This window comes from Perca fluviatilis, chromosome 9 (genome assembly GCF_010015445.1).
Source record: "Perca fluviatilis chromosome 9, GENO_Pfluv_1.0, whole genome shotgun sequence".
NCBI classification, from domain to species: Eukaryota; Metazoa; Chordata; class Actinopteri; order Perciformes; family Percidae; genus Perca; species Perca fluviatilis.
Window position 1 is genome coordinate 16,344,701 of NC_053120.1, and position 19,396 is coordinate 16,364,096.

Below are 19,396 nucleotides of genomic sequence, written 5' to 3' on the forward strand. Positions count from 1 at the left end.
GGGCATTTTATTGGTCACCATGAGAAAATAAGATTAATTTTGATCTAAGTATAGGGGATAATGTCTCTGTTAACGTTCGAGGCTTCTATTTCTTTACTTCAGCCAGTATTGAATGACAGTCATGATAAAGGTAGAGCCACCTTTTACATTAACATCTTTTCACACATATCCTCAGTTGCATAGCGATGTGGCGAAGACATTCATATTAAAATAATAAAGGACCATGGCCTGGTTGGCTCAGTGGGTAGAACAGGCGCACATATACTTAGAGGTTTATACCTCGACGCAGAGGTCCTTTATTATTATCTAAAAAATAATAATAAAGGAGCTTGGAATATATAATGTTTGAAAGAGGAGTTTAAGTTATGTATTCCTTACTGCCTGGTCTCTGATAACATTTGTGGTTCTTGCGTAAGAAGACGTGGGCTTATTTTGAATGACTAATGACAACGCAAGGCTTTGACGCAAACATCACAATTCCTACAGGCTGCACTAATGATACAGTATGATAGTTTGGTTGTCTGTCATAGGGAATTGATTGGCATTCTTTCTGTTTTCGTTCTATTCATTAGGCAATATACAGCTTCACAGTGCAAAAGATTAATGAAAGATTGAAGGAAAATAAAACTGGCACAGAGCAGCCATACAAGGTTAACTGTCAGCAGGGGGTTCCCCCCCCCACCCCATTTATATCTTCATTCTCCCCTCAGGACGTCATTATCACAGCGAACATGTTACTCGTTACAAATCTACAGTACCTCTCTCGATTCATGTGAAAAAATAAAACCGTCTTCTTGCATTCTTGCAATAGCAAAAAGGGATGTTTGATATCTGAACCACTGCCTTTAGATGAGGAAGTTTCTCTCCCGCTCTCAGCCTCTACCCCTGTTTCTCCCCTCATGCCTGTCACCTTGTCTGGCTTGATGTCTCTTGATTGCCTGGATCCAGGCTTCACAAAGACGTTGCGATCCACAGCCAGACATATAGGGCTTAAGTTGTGGGGCTACACATGAAAAAAAAAAAGAAGAATGTTCTGAACTTGTCCTCACATTTTTAAACATTCTCAGAATAACACTGTGCTCATGGGAAGACACTCAACCCTTGGAGCATCAATCATGTTGGCTGAATAAATTTTGCTCGCAAGTCAGAAAAGTTGTTTCTGAGGAGTTGAACGCCTAAAACCTCAATGGGAATTATGTGTAAAATGTTTCCATATAATCTTTGCCTCTACAAAATGAAATGTTTTGTAAATCTTTTCTTTTTTTCTCTCTCTCTTTGATCAGATAACTCAGAATGAAGGGGAGTTTATGGTCACCTTTCCTTATGGCTACCATGCTGGCTTCAACCATGGCTTCAACTGTGCAGAGTCCACAAACTTTGCCACCCTGCGCTGGGTGGACTACGGCAAAATGGCTACCCAGGTAAGATAAGTCAGGCATACTGGATATTCAGTCCTGTAACAATGAGATGAAGTCAGTGTTACTGTAAAGGTGATAACAGTGCTAAATTCCACGTAGTAATATTGGGACAATTAACAGAAAGCCTCAGTAATTATGTGAAATTCTAAATTTTTGGGTCTAAAAATCTTGGGAGTGAAAACTTATGTAAACTTCCACCTAAATCTCCACCTAAATCTCCACCAATATCATCATCATCATCATCATCATCATCATCATCATCATCATCATCATCATCATCATCACCACACAAGCACCCTGCGGGCAAATGTAGACATTGCACTTCAAGAGCTTTGATCCAATGTGTCATTTTGCAGCCTTCCTGCTTTGGCTGTTTGGTTCTCTGAAGGAATAAAGTAATAGATCATATCGAAATATAAAAGCAATGTCTTGTTCTCTGCTGCTGCACACCATCTGTTACCGACACTAACTGTACCCTCGCATCCTTCCATTGACGCAAGCTGCCTCTTTGCCTGTGGGCTGCTGAGCATGAAATTGACAGGGCATGGGTTGGTTGTGGACAGGAGCCCAACTACAATGTAGTCTTTTCTTGGGTGTGAGTGTTCACATGTATGTGGTGTGCCCCTTTCCCTGCTTTCTCTCTTCTTGGCTGCATGTCAGATTTATGCAGAGCTACAGCTCCCTCCCTTCTCCCTTCTCCCTTCTCCCTTTTCTCATTTTTGGCCTTCCTACTTTACCCATGTGTCCACTTGTAATTTAAGAACAAGTGGTCCAAGCTCCAACAGTCTTCCCTTTACCCAGCACAGTGCTCAAGGGAGCACCCCCACTAAACTTGTCTCAGTGTGATTAAGAAGAGTGGTCCACTCACTCTGCACTGCTAATCCGAGTTGACAAATCAACAGCGCAGCACCACGCACAGTCAGAGGAATATGAAAGAGAACAGCTTGGCCAATGAGACAGGCACTTTCTGCCAGTCCACCTTTTTCTCTTCGTCTTTTTATACAGACATTTTCATTCTCTTGGGGCGGTACAGTAGCATAGTGGTTACAGAGATTGTCTGTTAACCATTGCTGCTTCAGTTCAGTCCCAACGGAAGTTAAATAGTTTTTTTTGCCCACGGTTTTAGTTCTATAGAGTGCAATTAGAACAATTATCACAGACACATCTAGATAGTGTATTGGTCTGTAAAATTGTCAGTATATTAACTTAGGTTAGTTACCTTCTTTTTTGAAGGTAACTAATTATATATTTTTTTAATTGAATTTCAAATGCCTGGAGAACCCAGACACAAATTGTCATTTAAAGTCACATAAAGTCAAGTTTTTAAATACAACTTTGAGTACAACTCAGCCCTTAAAGTGAGACCATGTAACTTTTGAAAGAAGAAATAACACCTTCTTCTTACAAAGGAAAAGCTCCTTGGTTAGTTCAATGATCTCAGGAGTTTTGCAAGCAGTAGCTTATGCAAGCGTTTGCATCTGTTACTCCACATTTTAGCATTTACCATTACAGTATGCTGTAATTGTAACGTGTCTGACCGCTGAATAGCAAAAGTTACATAGGTTAGCTTCAAGTAAAGTACTCATATGTAGAGTCTTAAAAACATTAAACTGCATCTTCAGTGAGAAATTGGGCAGTTATTTCCACCAATATATTTTTGAGTAATTTGTTTTATATATACAGTAGTTTTATATAGCTCACCTACGCCAGCAACTTGCTTGGCAACATTGAAGTCTCTCATTGTCTCTTGGTCTTTCTAACTCCCCCCACCTTTCCTCTCTGTCTTAAGCTCAAGCAGTCATCTGTTAACTCGTTTGGCTGTCTTCCCTCTCTCTCCTGCCCTCTCCCTACCAAGCCTTATTCTGTCAGCACCAAACAGGACAGTGAGCGATGGGGCTCAGGATCGAATTTGTCACCGTTTGGGGGCTGACAGAACACAGCAGTGAAAAGGAGAGAGTGAGCTTGGGCGTGCTTCATGTCTCAGTTTTCTTAAATTCAAGCTCCCCAACTGCTGACCCATCTGTCTGACTTACCAAGCAAACACACATATGGTCAAAGCGGGCCTACTGTCAGCACTCTTTGTGTGCTGTGTGTGCATCTACTTCTATTATTTCAGACATTGCAGTCTTAATTAACCTTCTCCTCAACCTTCCTGAATATGCATTAGGTATTAGCCATTAGCCTGTTCCTTAAGGTCTCCTAATAGGGTATGTAACATTGGTTGGGCTGAAAATTGCCCGAATGCTTTTTATGGGCCTTAACTACCCTGTGAATATGGCCCTATTTGTAACAAGAGCTTTTCTTCCAAATATGGTATGCTCATGAATATTTAGATGAGCTGCGCGCTGATTGGTTTGAGCGAACCACATAGAAACACATTTTAGACGAGAAAGCAGGTCTCATATTTCAGACACTACAAAGTTATACATTGTCTACTATTTTGTTATTAAATTCACTTCTGAGACTTTTTTTATGCGAGAAATCAACTACATAAAGCTCAAATATGGGCCATTTTACGAAAATTGATGGCTAATTGCAAATTTGGTAAGACGCAGAAAGCGGCAATCTCCATACCCAGTGAAAGTCACTGTTTCTCGGTTACTTACTACCAGTTGCCGGCATAACTAGAGTATATTTACAGTTAGAATGTCGTCACGCCACTTATATTACAGCTATCCCAAGGTCTTATAAAGCTACCAACTGTCTGATTTCAATTTAATGCATTTTTGTGAACATTAGGGGTTTCGTTAGCTGCTAGTGTCCCTTCAATCCTATGTGTACATATCGTGGCTAGTTAGCTACACTTTTGGCATAACTAGAGTATATTTACATAACAGTATATAGTCATGAAGTGTCACCCAGTGCTTAGGAAAAAAAAGCAGAAATCAAGAAGAAAGCCACTGCACTAAGCCACACTGAGTTGTATGCTTCATGCAATTTTTTGCCAAGTTTGTAAGAAAACAGCTCAGCAATGAGCCAAATGAAGATGGCAAAACAGACCTTACAGATTATTTCTGAAAATAGTTATGTCCGCCACACCATTATGTTGCTGAATGTTAGCAGATTCTGTGTTCCAGGTCTGTAGTATTCTCAATGAAAGCCTTTCTCTGTTCGTCTGGCGCTCAGTCACACTTTGCGGCTGTTCCCTCAGGCTTCTGCTGTGATTTTTACTGACTGGGAGAGGAGCAGAAATCATCCTCCCTGTTCCCAGACTAAATCGCATCACTTTTTCATTGTGAAAGTGAATTGCATAGGACTCACTCTGTCTTTTTTATATTTGCTTGCAGACTTTTCTTTTTTGGGGAACCCAGACATGCTGTGATTGGAGATACTGAATTTTTATTAGACTTTATTTATGTGCAACCCATGCCAATGATAACCATAAACAAAATGCATTTTTTTAGTTGTGTGGGAGGCTCACTGAATTATTAAACGGATAAGAGTATGATTGCTCTTGTAGCAAACCCTGCATAGAGCCAAGGACAAGTTGTGTCCACAGAAAAATGCTCAAATGTTCAATATTCTTCCAGCAGACCATGAAAAGATGATTATTTGTAACTTCAGTTTCAAGGCAAGCTATGCAATACCTTGCCACCACTCACTGCCATTAGAGGGTAGCCATATTGTAATAAAGGACAGAGACTGCTTGCCACACAGTGGGATTTGTGGGCACTGTTTCATCACAGTAGAAATATTGCTAACATTTACAACCGAAGACTTGGTGCAACATAAACCCGACCGATGCAGTAATACAGTGCTGTATATACTGTTATGCACACAGTCAGTACAGTTATAAAAGCCATACACCACTTACTAATAACATTTCTACATCACTCACTGTTTATTTAAAAAAAAAAAAGACAAGAAATGAGTGGGTCATTATTGAAACTTCGTCAGCACCTTTTTGTCACAGCATATGGAAAACCTTAAACATTTGTGGAGCAGACACAAGCAACTGAGGCTTCAGATATGTTTTTGTCCTATTTCTCAGTAGGTTTAAACAGCACGAGCAGCTGTATAAAATGATATACAGCTCTGCTTTGCAGTATGTTACACTTCTGTATTTTCCATCTTAACTATTTGTAATTACGTCTCCAATTGTTCTTAATTCTTAGGATCATCTTTCTGGTTATTTCTGTCCTCATCAGTGATAATGTGATCCTTGCAAGCATAAAGAATTTGAGATAATCAAATTTTCCCAGCCACTGTGGGTCAGGTCCTACTAAAACCCTGTTTTATTATTAGTACATGGCACAATCACTGTGTCTGCTGATCCATAGAGAGTCCCCAGGCTCTAGGTTTTATGTGGCTCCAACAATTTAGCTTCATTAGGAGCCCAAGGATACTTCAGGGCTCATTGATTGCCTGCCTCAGGGCGAGTTTTTGTTTTTCCAGATCGTGTGCATATCCAAATCTGTTTCCCTCCTCTAATTAAGTTTTCATATGATAATAAAGTGTAACTCGTCCTGGCCCTAGAGAATGGCAACAATCTCCATAACCTCTTAATAGTTTCATAAAAATAAAATGAGCCTTTATATCCTTTTACAAATAAATAATCGCACATTTTGCTAGGAACAATCTGTGTAAGAGCAATGTTTATCTTTTGTTCTTTTGCATTTGTAGTTTCCTGGCATGTTGCTGTTTTCACTAAAGGTTTCATGATGGTAACAATCAGCTGTACCCATGCACACTTGCCCTCCCACTTTCCGCTCCAACACCCCCCACCCAACACCATATATTAATGTTTCCGTCTGTCAAGTGGTGTCTCGATAAGATGTTGGCTGGATATTGTTTTGCTGGGAAGGGTGAGCTGCTGTGTTCCCAGTAATTGAACATAAGGCTCTCAGTACAGCTCAGGAAATAATAGGGCCAGAATGTTACCCAGCAAACAAGGCACAAAAGAAAATATTTTCATCTCTCGCTCTCTCTCCTCACCCATCTTTGTTTGTTTCATTTCCCTCCATTTGTTTCCTTCATTCCCAAACGTCTCTGTGCTGTACCTGCCATTATATGCAGAATAAGGTTTAATTTTACAGCTCCTCCCTTCTGTAGTCAGCAGAACGATCCATTGTATCCATCCCGTAATGTCGTGATGAAGGTTTGTGGAGGCATCTTGAGGTGTGAGTGGTTATAGGGTGCAGCTATCGCTGTCATTTACCTCCTAAACTATCTGCACATTGTCAAATTGACCAACGTCTTATTACCTGCCATATTTTACTCACTACCATATTTGATGCACATTTTCTAACCCATGGGGCACCAATTATTGGCCACTTCTTTGTACACTTATGGCCTCACAGAGATGGAGATTAAAGTGGTGTTTCATCCAAACCTTTTCTGCCAAGTTACTTTCTTTGAACATACTGTATGTTAACCTTATCAGCCTTTATCTTTAAAAGTGACAAAAAAAAATGAAGTAGTAAATTGTTGCAAAAACACCTAAAGACTACAACAGTCACCACTTTTGGTGTGTACTAACTGTCTTTATGGTTACATGTGCTTTCCTCAGCTTAGATTAGCTAACATTCCTGACTTTATTTACTTGTTCACAACTGCAATGATATGTACAATGTCATTCAAAAATCAATTTCATTAGTAAATGCGGTTGTCGATCTTATACACTTTCTATTGTATCTTCCCCCATATTGTAATTAGGGTGAAATCAACGTATGTCGGGTGTATCATAATTAATGCGATTTGCATACATGATATTTCAAATGCAGAATTCGAGCCGATTACCGGTAATAATGTTATTTCATTGCAAGAGAAAAGCCTCTTCAGTTGGGAGAATAAAGACACTGTCTTGGCAGAGACCATAACACACTCATGTCATACATATGAATCTAATGACGTATTAATTATAAAACATTACAAATATTTTTTTGTAAATACATAGAATTTCAGTTTAAGATCCATCTTTTTGTAAAGTTTAATTTATGCTGCAACACCTTTCTTTTTTGGGGGGGGGGGGGATTTCTTCATCAGTTTGCCACAGATGGTTATCTCATCTTTTGGTCTCTCACTGCAGAGTTTTCAGTAAAAAAAAGTGTAACTAAAAGTTTCATCTGTAGTACCTGCTCCACATGCAGACAAACGCCAGATTTCTTCCGCTGTGGAGGAGTAGGTTTGTTTGTTTATGGTGGAACATAGGTTGCTTTATGTCCTACCTGCAACCACTCTCTACTCTTAACATAACGTCACCTCTTCCTTCTCTGCTCATTATTCTCTAGTGTACCTGCCGTAAAGACATGGTGAAGATCTCTATGGACGTGTTTGTGCGCTGCCTGCAGCCGGATCGCTACGAGCTGTGGAAGCAGGGCAAAGACATCACAGTGTTGGACCACCTTAAGCCCACAGTGCTCAACAGCCCCGAACTAGAGCGCTGGAGGGAGCATCGTGTAAACTACAGAGCAAATGTCCTGCGAAAGTGAGAGGACAAACTGCATAAATTGTCTTAAATCTGAGGTTTTGATGCACATTTTGCACATGAATATTAATATACAAATCTGCACATTAGTAATTTTAATGCCTTTTGAAAGATTATAAAATCATAAAATGGTTTATTGCCACAATAAGTTACACTTATGTGGAATTTGCCTTGGTGAATGGTGCATACATGAACAAATATATTAAACATTAAAGCTATAGTGCGTAGTTTCTGTCGCCCCCATGAGGAATTCTAAGTAATGACAACAAAATATGATATAAGCCTTACGTTATCGCGCACGCGCTAGTAGCCAAGGAGGACACATAGGATTAAAAAAAACATGATTGACTCTTCAAAAGAGGTAATTATCTTCACTCGAGTTTCTGCATGGGAAAGTCACCAGACGACACAATCTTCTGAACATAGCCATACTGAGAAATACAGAGAGAGTTGTGTGGAGCTGATAGTCTTAATTAGCTTTGTAGCAACTCATTTGGCAATGGCATGAACATGTAACAGACATTTATTAATATCAAAAAGTTACGCACTAAAGCTTTAATATGCAATAAATCCAGAAACCAATGTATACAAACAAAATAATGTGTTTAGCATAAGAAAAGAGGTAGAATGGGTTGAGTGCAGGAACTTAACTATATATATATATATATATATATATATATATATATATATATATAAAAATGTATAAATAAATAAATAGAATAATTTACCGGCCTTTGTGCCCCACCCCAGGGCCATGCAGAAGATGAAGCAGGTGCGTCGTCTAAAGCTGGAGGAGGTGAAGGTGCTGGCACAGGAAGGCATTGAGCTGAATGCTGCCGAGTACCAGCGTCAGGTGGAGGAGAAGGAGGCCCAGCGGAGGCAGGAGAGAGAGGAGCGTCTGGCCAAAGAGGCCATTATGACCCTGGAGGCCATGGAGCGTGAGGAGCGCGAGGCTGCCGAGCGTGAGGAGCGCGAGGCTGCCGAGCGCACTGCTAAAGAAGCGGAGACTCCAGCTGTAGAGGGTGAGAATGAAATGAGCTGTAAGATATTGCAGTTTGTTTGTGTAAACACACAAGGTTGTATTACAGAGCATGACACTAGGTTAATGTGGACATGATCAAAACCAACATAGCTGCTTTATTTTGAATTAGGTGTTTCTGCAGATTCTCTTGAACTTTCTGCAGCATGAAATATCCATAACTCGATTAAAAAAACATTAAAAAAGGAACCCTCTAAATTCAAAATTCATCATCTCCCATCTCAGTCCCCACCCCAGTATTAATCCCAGTACCTCATGCCGTCTATAACCTTTTCACCCTTCTTGAAGTGTTTGATGAGCCATCACTCTGTTAGGAGAATTGTTGTGTTAAAATGCTCATATGCTTGTGGCTGCCAAAACATAATGAAGTATAACCTAAGAGTGACTGTAGTGAAACTGTAAGATAAAAGCCTGGAGAAGTAAGTATTAGGCTTCTTGCCACGTCTCTGTGAGAATTAGACACCTCCGCGTATGTCTGTGTAAAAATATCCAATTTGCATATCAACTGCATGACAACTGTTGCCAGGTGAAGACTGCAGGCATGGAAAGGAGGAGGAGCAAAGAGTGGCCTTGCTCTCATAGAGGAAAGTGTTACAGGGTGATTGGAAGTGCTGTATCCTGTCTTCTGATCTTGTTGATAAGCATGCTGTAATAAAGAATGACATTCAAGTATAAAGTGCCACGTAACGTCTCATGTGCGTCTTCCCCGGGCGTACATGGAGTCTCTTATTTGCAAGGAATAACATATCCTTTAGAATAAGAGACAAAGACAGATATTGGGTTTGAGTATTTCATTGCTATTCACCCTAACTAGACGCGACAGCTTTTCTGTTTGCCACGACGGCCATCAATACTCTTGTGAATTTTTTTTTCATTTGTCATTTCTCTTTGCCAGCACAAGAACCCAAGGCCAAATCAGAGAACCTGATCGAGGACCCAGAGAAAAAGAAGCATAAAAAGCCAAAGAAAATTTCAAATATCCACAACGCCATCACTGGGTTCGAGGAAGCATTTGAGCAGTTTGCTACATCCAACATCAAGACTTCAAAGAACACCATGGCCAGTCATTCAGAGCTGGGGAACCTTCTTGCTCCGAGACAGAGTGATATCCCAGCAGACAACAAGCTGGATGTGAGTGCCACCCAGGTTAGATTGTTCAGCTTTAGGTCGATTGGATTTGTGCTTTGAGTTGTAACAAGTTATTGCGTCCAAAAGGGCAGCACACTTTTATTATTCTCAAGCCACAGTTGGTATTTTACTGCACAAATATGTACCGGGCTGGTCTAAAAATAGAGTTGAACTTCTACATTTTAATTGGTTTTCTGGCACAGTTGCAGGCAAAGCAGGTTCATTTTGCACAGCAAAAATCTTATTAAGAATCTGAATATACGTAGGTGTGTTTCATTGATGTGATACTGTGCAACAAATTACTGTACATGTAGAAAAAAATTGTAAAACTCTCACAGCTGTACTAATAACACATTTATAAAAGTATTTTAAAAAGACAATATAAAACTATTGTAAAATATTGTGCTTTGTCAGGCATACTCCAAGGTGAAGATGCCAACAGAAGTAAAAAAGAGTCGCCGTCACCCCCTCAGCAAGCCACCCATGCGCTCCCCTCTGTCTATCCTCAAGCAAGACCCAACCAGCGACAAAGGTGTGTGGCTTTGTGTCTGTTATTGCACATTTATTTAACCTTAAGTGTATTTTTTTTGTGTGAATATATTCTTATTTTAAACTCCGTACCATTTGTATGGAAAGTTTTCTGTTAAAGGGGACTCACCCTTCTTTAAAGCTCTATTGTGTAATTGTTTGAGTTGATTCTTAGCAAAAAACCCTTAGTTCTTTCACAAATATGTGCTCATTCATGTGTAATTACTTCCACCAGCTAATAAGTATTCTCGTACGCGTAGAATCATCTGCCATTCAGAATCATTCAGAATACATACGAGCGACTCACTCGAATGACCGCCGCCATGTTGTGCCTCCATTTTAAAAATACATTCGCCAAAGAGGGACATACCTCCGCCTTTCACGCTTTTAAACTCAGTGGCACCGTGACGAATTCCAGGGAGGGGAAGAAGATAATGGAGTCGACAAGGAAGTTAAAAAGAGAATTAAAACGACAACGCGACAAGACCAAAGTTAATATTGGAGTGGCTTTTCCAAGATGGAAAGAGCTCATAAAGAGCAAGGATTTTAAAAAGGGATGCCGAAGTTGCCTGCTTTCTTCTCAAAAGGTAATTCTGCGTACATTAAAATTTGTGTAAATTCAAAGTTTTATAGTTGCTTGGCTAACTATAGCATGGTTGTGGATAACGCTAGAACGACGTCTAGGATACTTTTCCTCACGTCAATGATGTAAAAGGATTGTCTACCTTGTAACATAAACATAATCATATGTGTCATGATTTTCCTGGCAGACAACTCACGAATTGGAGTTGTAACACAGACTAGCTACAGCTAGAACAGCTGCGTGTAAACGATGGAGATACTAAGAGCTAATTTCGGTTTCATTGACATTGTTCATACTGCTCAGAGAAATATATTAAAAACACAAACCTCCGTTGCTTCTCTCCTATGCTGTGAAGATTGCCTTACACTATTAATCTCGTACAATATACAGAAGAACGATAGCACTGATACTTTACCACTTTACTTTACTACTGTGTGAGGGTAAAAACTGGAAAAGAGATGGCAAAGACGACGTAAAGTGAGTAAACCGAGAATCCCAAGCTTCTTGAGACACGGTGGATTCATCTGTTTTTAATGTCTGTAAAGTGAAGGGTGTTACAACGTGGAGACGTGGGGTGTCACGCACACAGCACACCTATACGTTTACTCAAATCGCACAGAGTGACATTGCGATTGCGATTAGGTTAATCGTGCAGCCCTAATGAAAATGGTAACATTTAAAGATGATTATTCACACAAATTTACCAAAAACAGACCGTGTCAGTTGAACCCTGACACTGACCATTATTCATCTAACAACATCCTTTTTATTTCCCGCTACCCCCTCATTATTTATTCCACTCACTGTCCTCTCCATCACAGTACTTTAAATGAAGAAGACATGTGTGTTTGATTATCGATCTGGAGAAAGAAAAACAAACGGGACTAAAGCTCTCTGTGGGGATAATGAAATCAGGCCACAAGACCTCTTTTCCCTCCCCTCCCTTCTGTCTGTTTCTTTTCATTTTCTGACTGACACTTATTGATCCGGGGATCATGACTTCCAATTACCTGCTTTCAAAGTCACTTTAAGTCGGCAGCAGGGGACCCGACTCAGGGCATGTCCTTCAGAAGGGTGGATGGGGAACAAGGAGAAAGACGAGGCTGGTGGAAGGAGAAAAGAGAGAGTTAAATGGCAAGCTTGTGAAGAGTTCTTCCTGCCTTCCGTCCAGGTTTGACAAACGGTCTGGATCAGTAGCTTCAGGGGCCTTTCCTGCAAAATTGATTCCAGACCCACAACAGCGAGTTGTTGATGCCTGTGGTATTCGCGTTCATCAGCCAATTATATCAGGAGTGGTGTTGTTTTTGTCTGGAACGGAATCTGCTGTTTCTGTCTCTTTACAAGGCCTCCCTTCTTAAAAACATTTTCATGCATCCATCCATCCATGGATGGATGGATGAACATGTTTTTCATGATTTTCATGCATTTCCAAAAATGCTTCAATTATACTACTCTGTATACAGGGGTTAAAGTGGTTTAATTGGTAAATTAATCAAATTGGCAGTTTCATACATCAGTGTTTGCCGTTCGTTTGAAATAACGCCAAATATCCATTCCAGTGTTTCCTCTATTCACTCTCAGCACCGCACCGCCGTGAGTCCATGCAAACGGCAACTGTCTGTGGTGAGTTCACATGTCTGTAATAAAAGCAGGACAGTCGCAGACTATCTGGTGAAGTCAGTTGAACAGGTGAAGATGCCATTGTCAATAGCCTACCGGTTACAAACAGGCTTGTTAGTGATCAACACGTTAACATGCTGCAGATCCGGTGTTTTTAGCTGCGCTTTTTGGTTAAAACAGATCGGTGATGTTGTTCTGCCCTCATGGACCTTTTTCACAGCAGTCATTTGGACTTGTCATAGTAGGAAAAGCACAGCTGAAATTGATAACCTTAACAATGGCTCAATTCCATCAAGTGTCCCAGTAAGCTATTTCAGTGAGTCAGCATGCACAATACCAGGGCCTCTCCTAAGTGGAATGCAGCCATAATTAATGGTTTTGAATACACTTGAGCTTTTCCTACTATAACATGTCAACATGTCTGCCGTGAAAAAGTGTCAAGTTGGCAAGAAGTGAATGTAGCCCCGGTGTGTTTTATGTGGACTGACTGCGTCGGACGGTTTAAAAATAGCCTTTGCAATATAGCAACTTAGGAGGCAATTTGGTCTTGTGACATCTGATTATTTTGGCATGCAGTTATCACACCAGTTGTAATTTAGTTTAAATGAAAACTCAACTCCTGACAGTCTGGGAAGTAGGAAATAACAAGAGTAACAGGTGAACTAGAAGTGAGTGTTTTTTTTCTTCTTTTTTCTCTTGAGTATACAGATAAACAAACGAACAAAGCACATTAACAAATTCACTTCAAAAATAGAGCTTTGCTCGACCCAAGGCATAGAAACAACTAAACGTAATAAAAATAAATAAAAAATGATAAATGAAATAAAAAGGGCTACCTCAAATTAACTTGAAGTGTCTCAAGTAAATACATTAATTTAAAGACCCTGAACACACACACACACACACACACACACACACACACACACACACACACACACACACACACACACACAACACACACACACACACACACACACACACACAGGTGTTAATAGTTAATGTGGCTGATTGGACCTTTTCCAGGACTGTGTGGGTGTGGTTAGACTGAGAGATTGACATCCTCCTGAGTACACTGTTATGGCGCGTTCATGCCACCTGGGAATAACAGGGACCGCCCCCGTGATTACGTAGTTTGTCCAACTGCCAGCGTTCACATGGTCGGGATGCGTGTTCTTCTTCTTCTGTTATATTGCCGTTTGGCAAAACAACTTGTTGCATGACCAACCAACTGTTGGGCGTAGCCTAAAGCATCAGGTGTGTGAAAACATGGAGGCCACAATAACAAAAGATTTGCTGCTGTTTTCTTATGCGAGCATACAAACAGCACATGGACAGGTGTTTGTTTGTGTTATCTGCAGGACGACGAATGGGAAAGGACACGGATAAGGTGTTGCTTTTTTATACATAGGCCTATTTATGAATAATTTTAAACATGTTATGTCTGTGTATGTTTCTTGGCAGAGGTGTTTGTCCACAATAAACATCTTATTGTCATTGAAATATTTTCAGTGAACCAAAGACCCCAACATCAAACGTCAGTTGTCAACAAAGCGTCACCAACTGGGAAACTCCGTTAGCAAAATCTAGCCTGAGTTTCCTACCTCTGATTCCCACAGGAAGTGACGTTAATGGTGACGTTTTCACTGGGAAAAATGTTTTTCTGAAATCCATGAACGCATGGTTAGTGTTGCATCTGTTAGGGCGGGACAAATGACACCTTTGTCATCCTTATTGGTAGAAAGAATTTTTGACCTAATAAGTTCCCATCAAAGCTCGGGCCAACTACATTTTTATGTAAAAAGCAGTAGTAATAATGAGATTACATTTTATAAATATTATTTGAATAGCACATTTCATACAAGAAATGCAGCACAAAGTACTTTACAATAAGGAAATTGCACAACAGACATAGAAATAAAGATCTTTATATTGCACCAACTCTGCCTAATTTGACACATGCATTTCAAAGAAAAATGAAATCATTACCAATAAATGAATAAATAAGTATGAATAAAATGAATTTTTCACTTACTTCAGATTGTGGATGTCTTCTTTTGGAATAGCACATATTTAGTTTTTTTTTGTTTGTTTTTTTACCCACAGAACTGTCCTCTCCCATGCCGCTGCACAGTGACATGAAGAAACAGGAGCACCTGTGGCAGAATCACTCGCCCAACTTCCTAGCAGAAAAGGCCTTCAATGCTGCAGTGGCAGCACTGCAACCACACTGCGCTATCTGTTCACTCTTCTGTCCCTACCCAAAGGTACAGCCACACGCTGCAGTGGAAGCACATTATGTGTCAGTGAAGGAGTAATAGTAGTAGCAATGGTAGTAGTAGCAGTTCCAAAATCGGTAGTTAGTGGCAGTATTAGTAATGTTAGTCAGTCAGTAATTTGAGTAGCAGCAGTTAAGGTGTAACTGTAGTAGTAGGAACACTGTAAATGTATAGTTAACTTTCAGAACTACAACTTACAACAGTTGCAGGCCATAAAAGCAAAAATAAATATTTTTAACTAGGGCTGGGCAATATGGAGAAAATCAAATATCACAATATTCTTGACCAAATACCTTGATGTCGATATTGCGACGATATTGTAGGATTGACAATTGGTGCTTTAACAAAAATATTATTCACAAAATGAGACTTTTGATAAATAATCATCAGAAATGTTGATTTAATGACAACGTGTGTAAAGGTAAATCATTTTAAGTTAAGTTCAGAAAATTACATCCCTTTACTGTAATGCTGCCTTCAAAACCAGGCTGACCAGTAATCATCATGGATACAATACACTAACTGTATTATCCTCTTTCCTCTGGCCTCTCTAGCCACATAAAGACGCTTTTGTTGCGAATGACACCCAACGTGCTTCCCTTCCCCGTCTGACTCGTCCCCTGGTCCCAGAGATGTGCTTCAGCGTTGGTGCAGGCAACACTGAGCCTCCGCCCACCAACTATCACATTGGAGAGGATGGAACCAGTCCTCTGCTCTGCTGTTCATCTTGCCACATGCAGGTTCATGCCAGTAAGTATGAAACCCTCAATACAGCAAGAACGGATGTTGGCTGTATTTAAGTAGCATAGGGACCAAACATAGTGTCAGACCGGTTTGCAGTGGAGTAATAACACATAGGGACAGCTGTACCAGTTAAAAAGGATTTCCCTGCAAATCTATTTTTTTTTTTATATATATATATATATATATATATATATATATATATATATTTGTTTTTAGATGAGCAGTAAAAAAACGAATCGAAGCACAACATATGTGCTGTTAATGAAAATAGAGAAATTGATTACAGCTTTGTTGAAGCAGCTCCTGGAAGTGTGAGTACAGTCACCGAGAGCATCCTCAGGTTTTAAGGGTGTTAGAAGTTGGTCTAAAGATGCATTTTGTCATCAAATAAGTTTAAAACATGAACTATTAAGGGATGGCTACAGCTGCAATCTTGGAATATGATTGCAAAAGCAAGACTTTTGCTGTAACAATTTAATTTAGAAAATTAGGAAATGTTCTTTGCTTTCTGTTTATTGTTGTAGAAAAGTTCTGTTTGATTCTGTTCAAATGGGAGATTCTCAGCTGTGGGCAAACTGCAACATCTGATTTATAACACTCTTTGTCTCAACCAGCTACAAGCCCATACACAGACTGACACGCTTTACAGACAGATTCTACTGGGCATTTCTCTACTCCACTTTCTTTTTTTTCTTTTTTATTTATCTCCAGACCCCTGAGAATAGTGTTGGAAAAATAGGAAACAGAGAAGATGAGACTCTACTACAGCAGTGCAACAATGTGTCTGCTCAATTCCCCTGTTGCCACACTCAGTGAGGCTTCCTAGTTTATCTCTCCTTGACTCGGGTTAAACTAGCCAAGAGGCTGCTCAAGCAGCACAAAGGCCTGAAGGCAGCACTTTCCTCACTTTTTACAAAGAAAGTCGACTTTTAAGGGAATATGGCTTCTGTCAAAGCAAATTGTGAAAGGACAGATTGTTAACTTTGTCTTTGAGTGGATGAGCTCTGGGATCTCTGTGCTTGGCTCCACTTGGCCAAATGTTAACATCAGTTATCTAGACTAAAGAAGAAGAGTGTTTTTATATAAATATGTGTGTGTGTATGTATGTATGTATGTGTGTGTGTGTGTGTGTGTGTGTGTGTGTGTGTGTGTGTGTGTGTGTGTGTGTGTGTGTGTGTGTGTGTGTGTGTGTGTGTGTGTGTGTGTGTGTGTGTGTGTGTGTGTGTGTGTGTGTGTGTGTGTGTGTGTGTGTGTGTGTGTGTGTGTGTGTGCATGCTTTTGTAAATCTCCTTACAGCATGGCCACACACACACACTTCTGTCAAAACCAGCAGCCCTGCAATCCATTTCTTTGTTCCTCATTGTTTTGGAGCAGACATTCCAACAAAAAATTATTCAGACGTGTCTATGTGTGACATAAACATGCAGGCTTTTTTGCTTTAGAAGCTGAAATTGTAGATAGTGATGAGAAGATTGCCCAAGTTATATAGATGTTGCTAACAAAATGGTTAACGAGCAGGTTTTGTGTCAAGTGCATAGAAATTATAAAAATTGTGAGCATTCAAGGGATATTGAGTTAAGGCTAGTGCTTTGCTTCATTTCCCCAGGAGCCCATCCTTACTGAACATTAATACACTTCATCTAGAAGGTGCTTTGGAAACATTAAATGCAAAATGTTATAGAAAAGATATATGAAGCCATTACTCTCCTCTGTCTTAAAGGTTGTTACGGTGTAAAGCCAGACTCCGTCAGCGATTCCTGGATGTGCTCCAGGTGTGCAGCTGGAGCCTGGACAGTGGTGAGTAGCAGCACTTCCTTATGCAAAACAAAACACTTAGGGTTCCAACACAAGTCTAGAAAAACAGCTTGATCTTCTCCAGGACTACACGTATTAGAATTTGTACAAGGGTCTGAAGAAATAGGTGAAGATGTTTCTCAGGGTTGACGGAAGCCTTTATGCTTTTGTGCATCTTCCATTTCTCTACGTCGAATAAAACTGCTGTTGTAAAGAATAGTTATATTATATATATAGTTATGTTCCCCAGCAGGTTTTACGAAACCAGACCAAGATCTTGTCTAGATATGACCAAGCTATCTTGGCTAATATATGACAGCTCTGAGTTTTCTGTTACAATCACTGCCTGAATTTAATCCTCATTTGCTTGCTGTTTTTTAGGAGTGTTGTCTCTGTAACTTGCGGGGAGGAGCTTTGAAGACTACCACAGACAACCGGTTAGTAGCATATGCTTGGGTTTCATTGTGGCTGTTTTTTCACGTGTGCAAAATCTGCTAAGAATATCACAAGTAACAAAACCTTTTTGGGGTATATTCCTCAGTAAACATTTTAAAAAACAAAAACATAGTATGACAGAAATATGAAATATTTGAATTGAATTGACTTTTCATTTCCTGAGGATTTCTGATACAGTCAGAGTATTCTTTAGGCTTAAAAATACTCATACATAGGTTACAATTTAAAATATGAGATATCCACACAAATTCGATCTAGTTATGCAGATTGCTTTTGGAACTGACATTGTGAAACACATATTCACATTTAGTGGTGATCAGCCTTGTATGTCTAATACTGTGACATCTGTTGGAACTTTAAAGTCCTGAAGTTTTTATGTTGTCTCTCTCTCTCTCTCTCTCTCTAACCAGGTGGGTCCATGTCATCTGTGCAATCGCTGTAGCTGAAGCTCGCTTCGTCAACGCCATTGAGAGGGAGCCGGTGGACGTCAGTGCCGTTCCCGATACACGCAAGAATCTGGTAAGTTCAGGAAGAGACATAGTAAAAGTTTATTCATCTCTCTCTCATGGTGAAGTTTGATGTCAGACAGGCAAGGATCGACATTTATACCTAAGCAAGATCATTTACATTACATTTACAGCGGCAGTCTTCATCCTCTTTCTTTGAAGACCGTTAATAACTTCACTGCAGCCGTTTATTTTTTTTGTCTTGTCTCAGCGTTATCAAAATCTCTCTTCCTCCCTGGTCTCATTTTCTCTCTCCTGCGGCCTTTTCCCACATTTAAGCAAATTCCTGTCTTTCCTGCTCACTGCTTTTGTATCTATCACTGACCGTTACCCTCCCCCTTCCCTGGTGGATGGATAGATTGTGTTTTTGTGAGCTGTGGAGGACATGGGGTAACACATATGTGCTGAAGGGAATGGCTGAATAATCAGCTGTCATTTCTCACTGCGCCAAATGAACTGCATCGATCCCGTGGGCAGGAGGCAATTTCCCCTTTGCTGCCGTGTCTTTGAACACAACTCGTCCCCTCCCTTCTTTCTCGCTCTTTCCATCCCTTCTTCCCAGTCTCTGCCTTACTCCATTCACATCATCCCACTTCACAGGCAACGGCAGTGCTTGCTGGTGCATTATCACAAATCTACAAATAATGTCACCTCTCTCCCTCCCCTTCTCTCTGAATAATCTATCAAAGACAAGCTGGGCGACATTTGCATCCGAGTGCTGTCAAAGCAGGTTTTCTCCGTTTCTTCTTAAAAGGCCATGAGAAGAAGCTCTGCAGTCTAATGATTTGGATGACTGGGCTGATCAAATGTGAACACGCACCCTCGGAAACCAGTTACTATTGCACCGTGTTCAGCAATCTGTGTTTTCTCTCCATCT

The 19,396-nt window shown here is 40.2% G+C and overlaps 1 protein-coding gene across 2 annotated transcripts in view; it reads left to right on the forward strand.

The window, feature by feature from the left end:
- Positions 1–19,396, forward strand: part of kdm4b (lysine (K)-specific demethylase 4B) — a 55,956-nt gene that overhangs the window by 24,207 nt on the left and 12,353 nt on the right. The window contains exons 8-17 of one of the 2 annotated variants that reach the window (XM_039811382.1): positions 1,284–1,421; positions 7,649–7,845; positions 8,596–8,867; positions 9,780–10,030; positions 10,427–10,544; positions 14,847–15,007; positions 15,574–15,769; positions 17,484–17,560; positions 17,939–17,994; positions 18,424–18,532. In XM_039811382.1, the coding sequence (XP_039667316.1) occupies positions 1,284–1,421; positions 7,649–7,845; positions 8,596–8,867; positions 9,780–10,030; positions 10,427–10,544; positions 14,847–15,007; positions 15,574–15,769; positions 17,484–17,560; positions 17,939–17,994; positions 18,424–18,532 (1,575 nt within the window). The remainder of the gene's footprint in view (positions 1–1,283; positions 1,422–7,648; positions 7,846–8,595; positions 8,868–9,779; positions 10,031–10,426; positions 10,545–14,846; positions 15,008–15,573; positions 15,770–17,483; positions 17,561–17,938; positions 17,995–18,423; positions 18,533–19,396) is intronic. The other variant, XM_039811383.1, reaches the window with a different exon arrangement.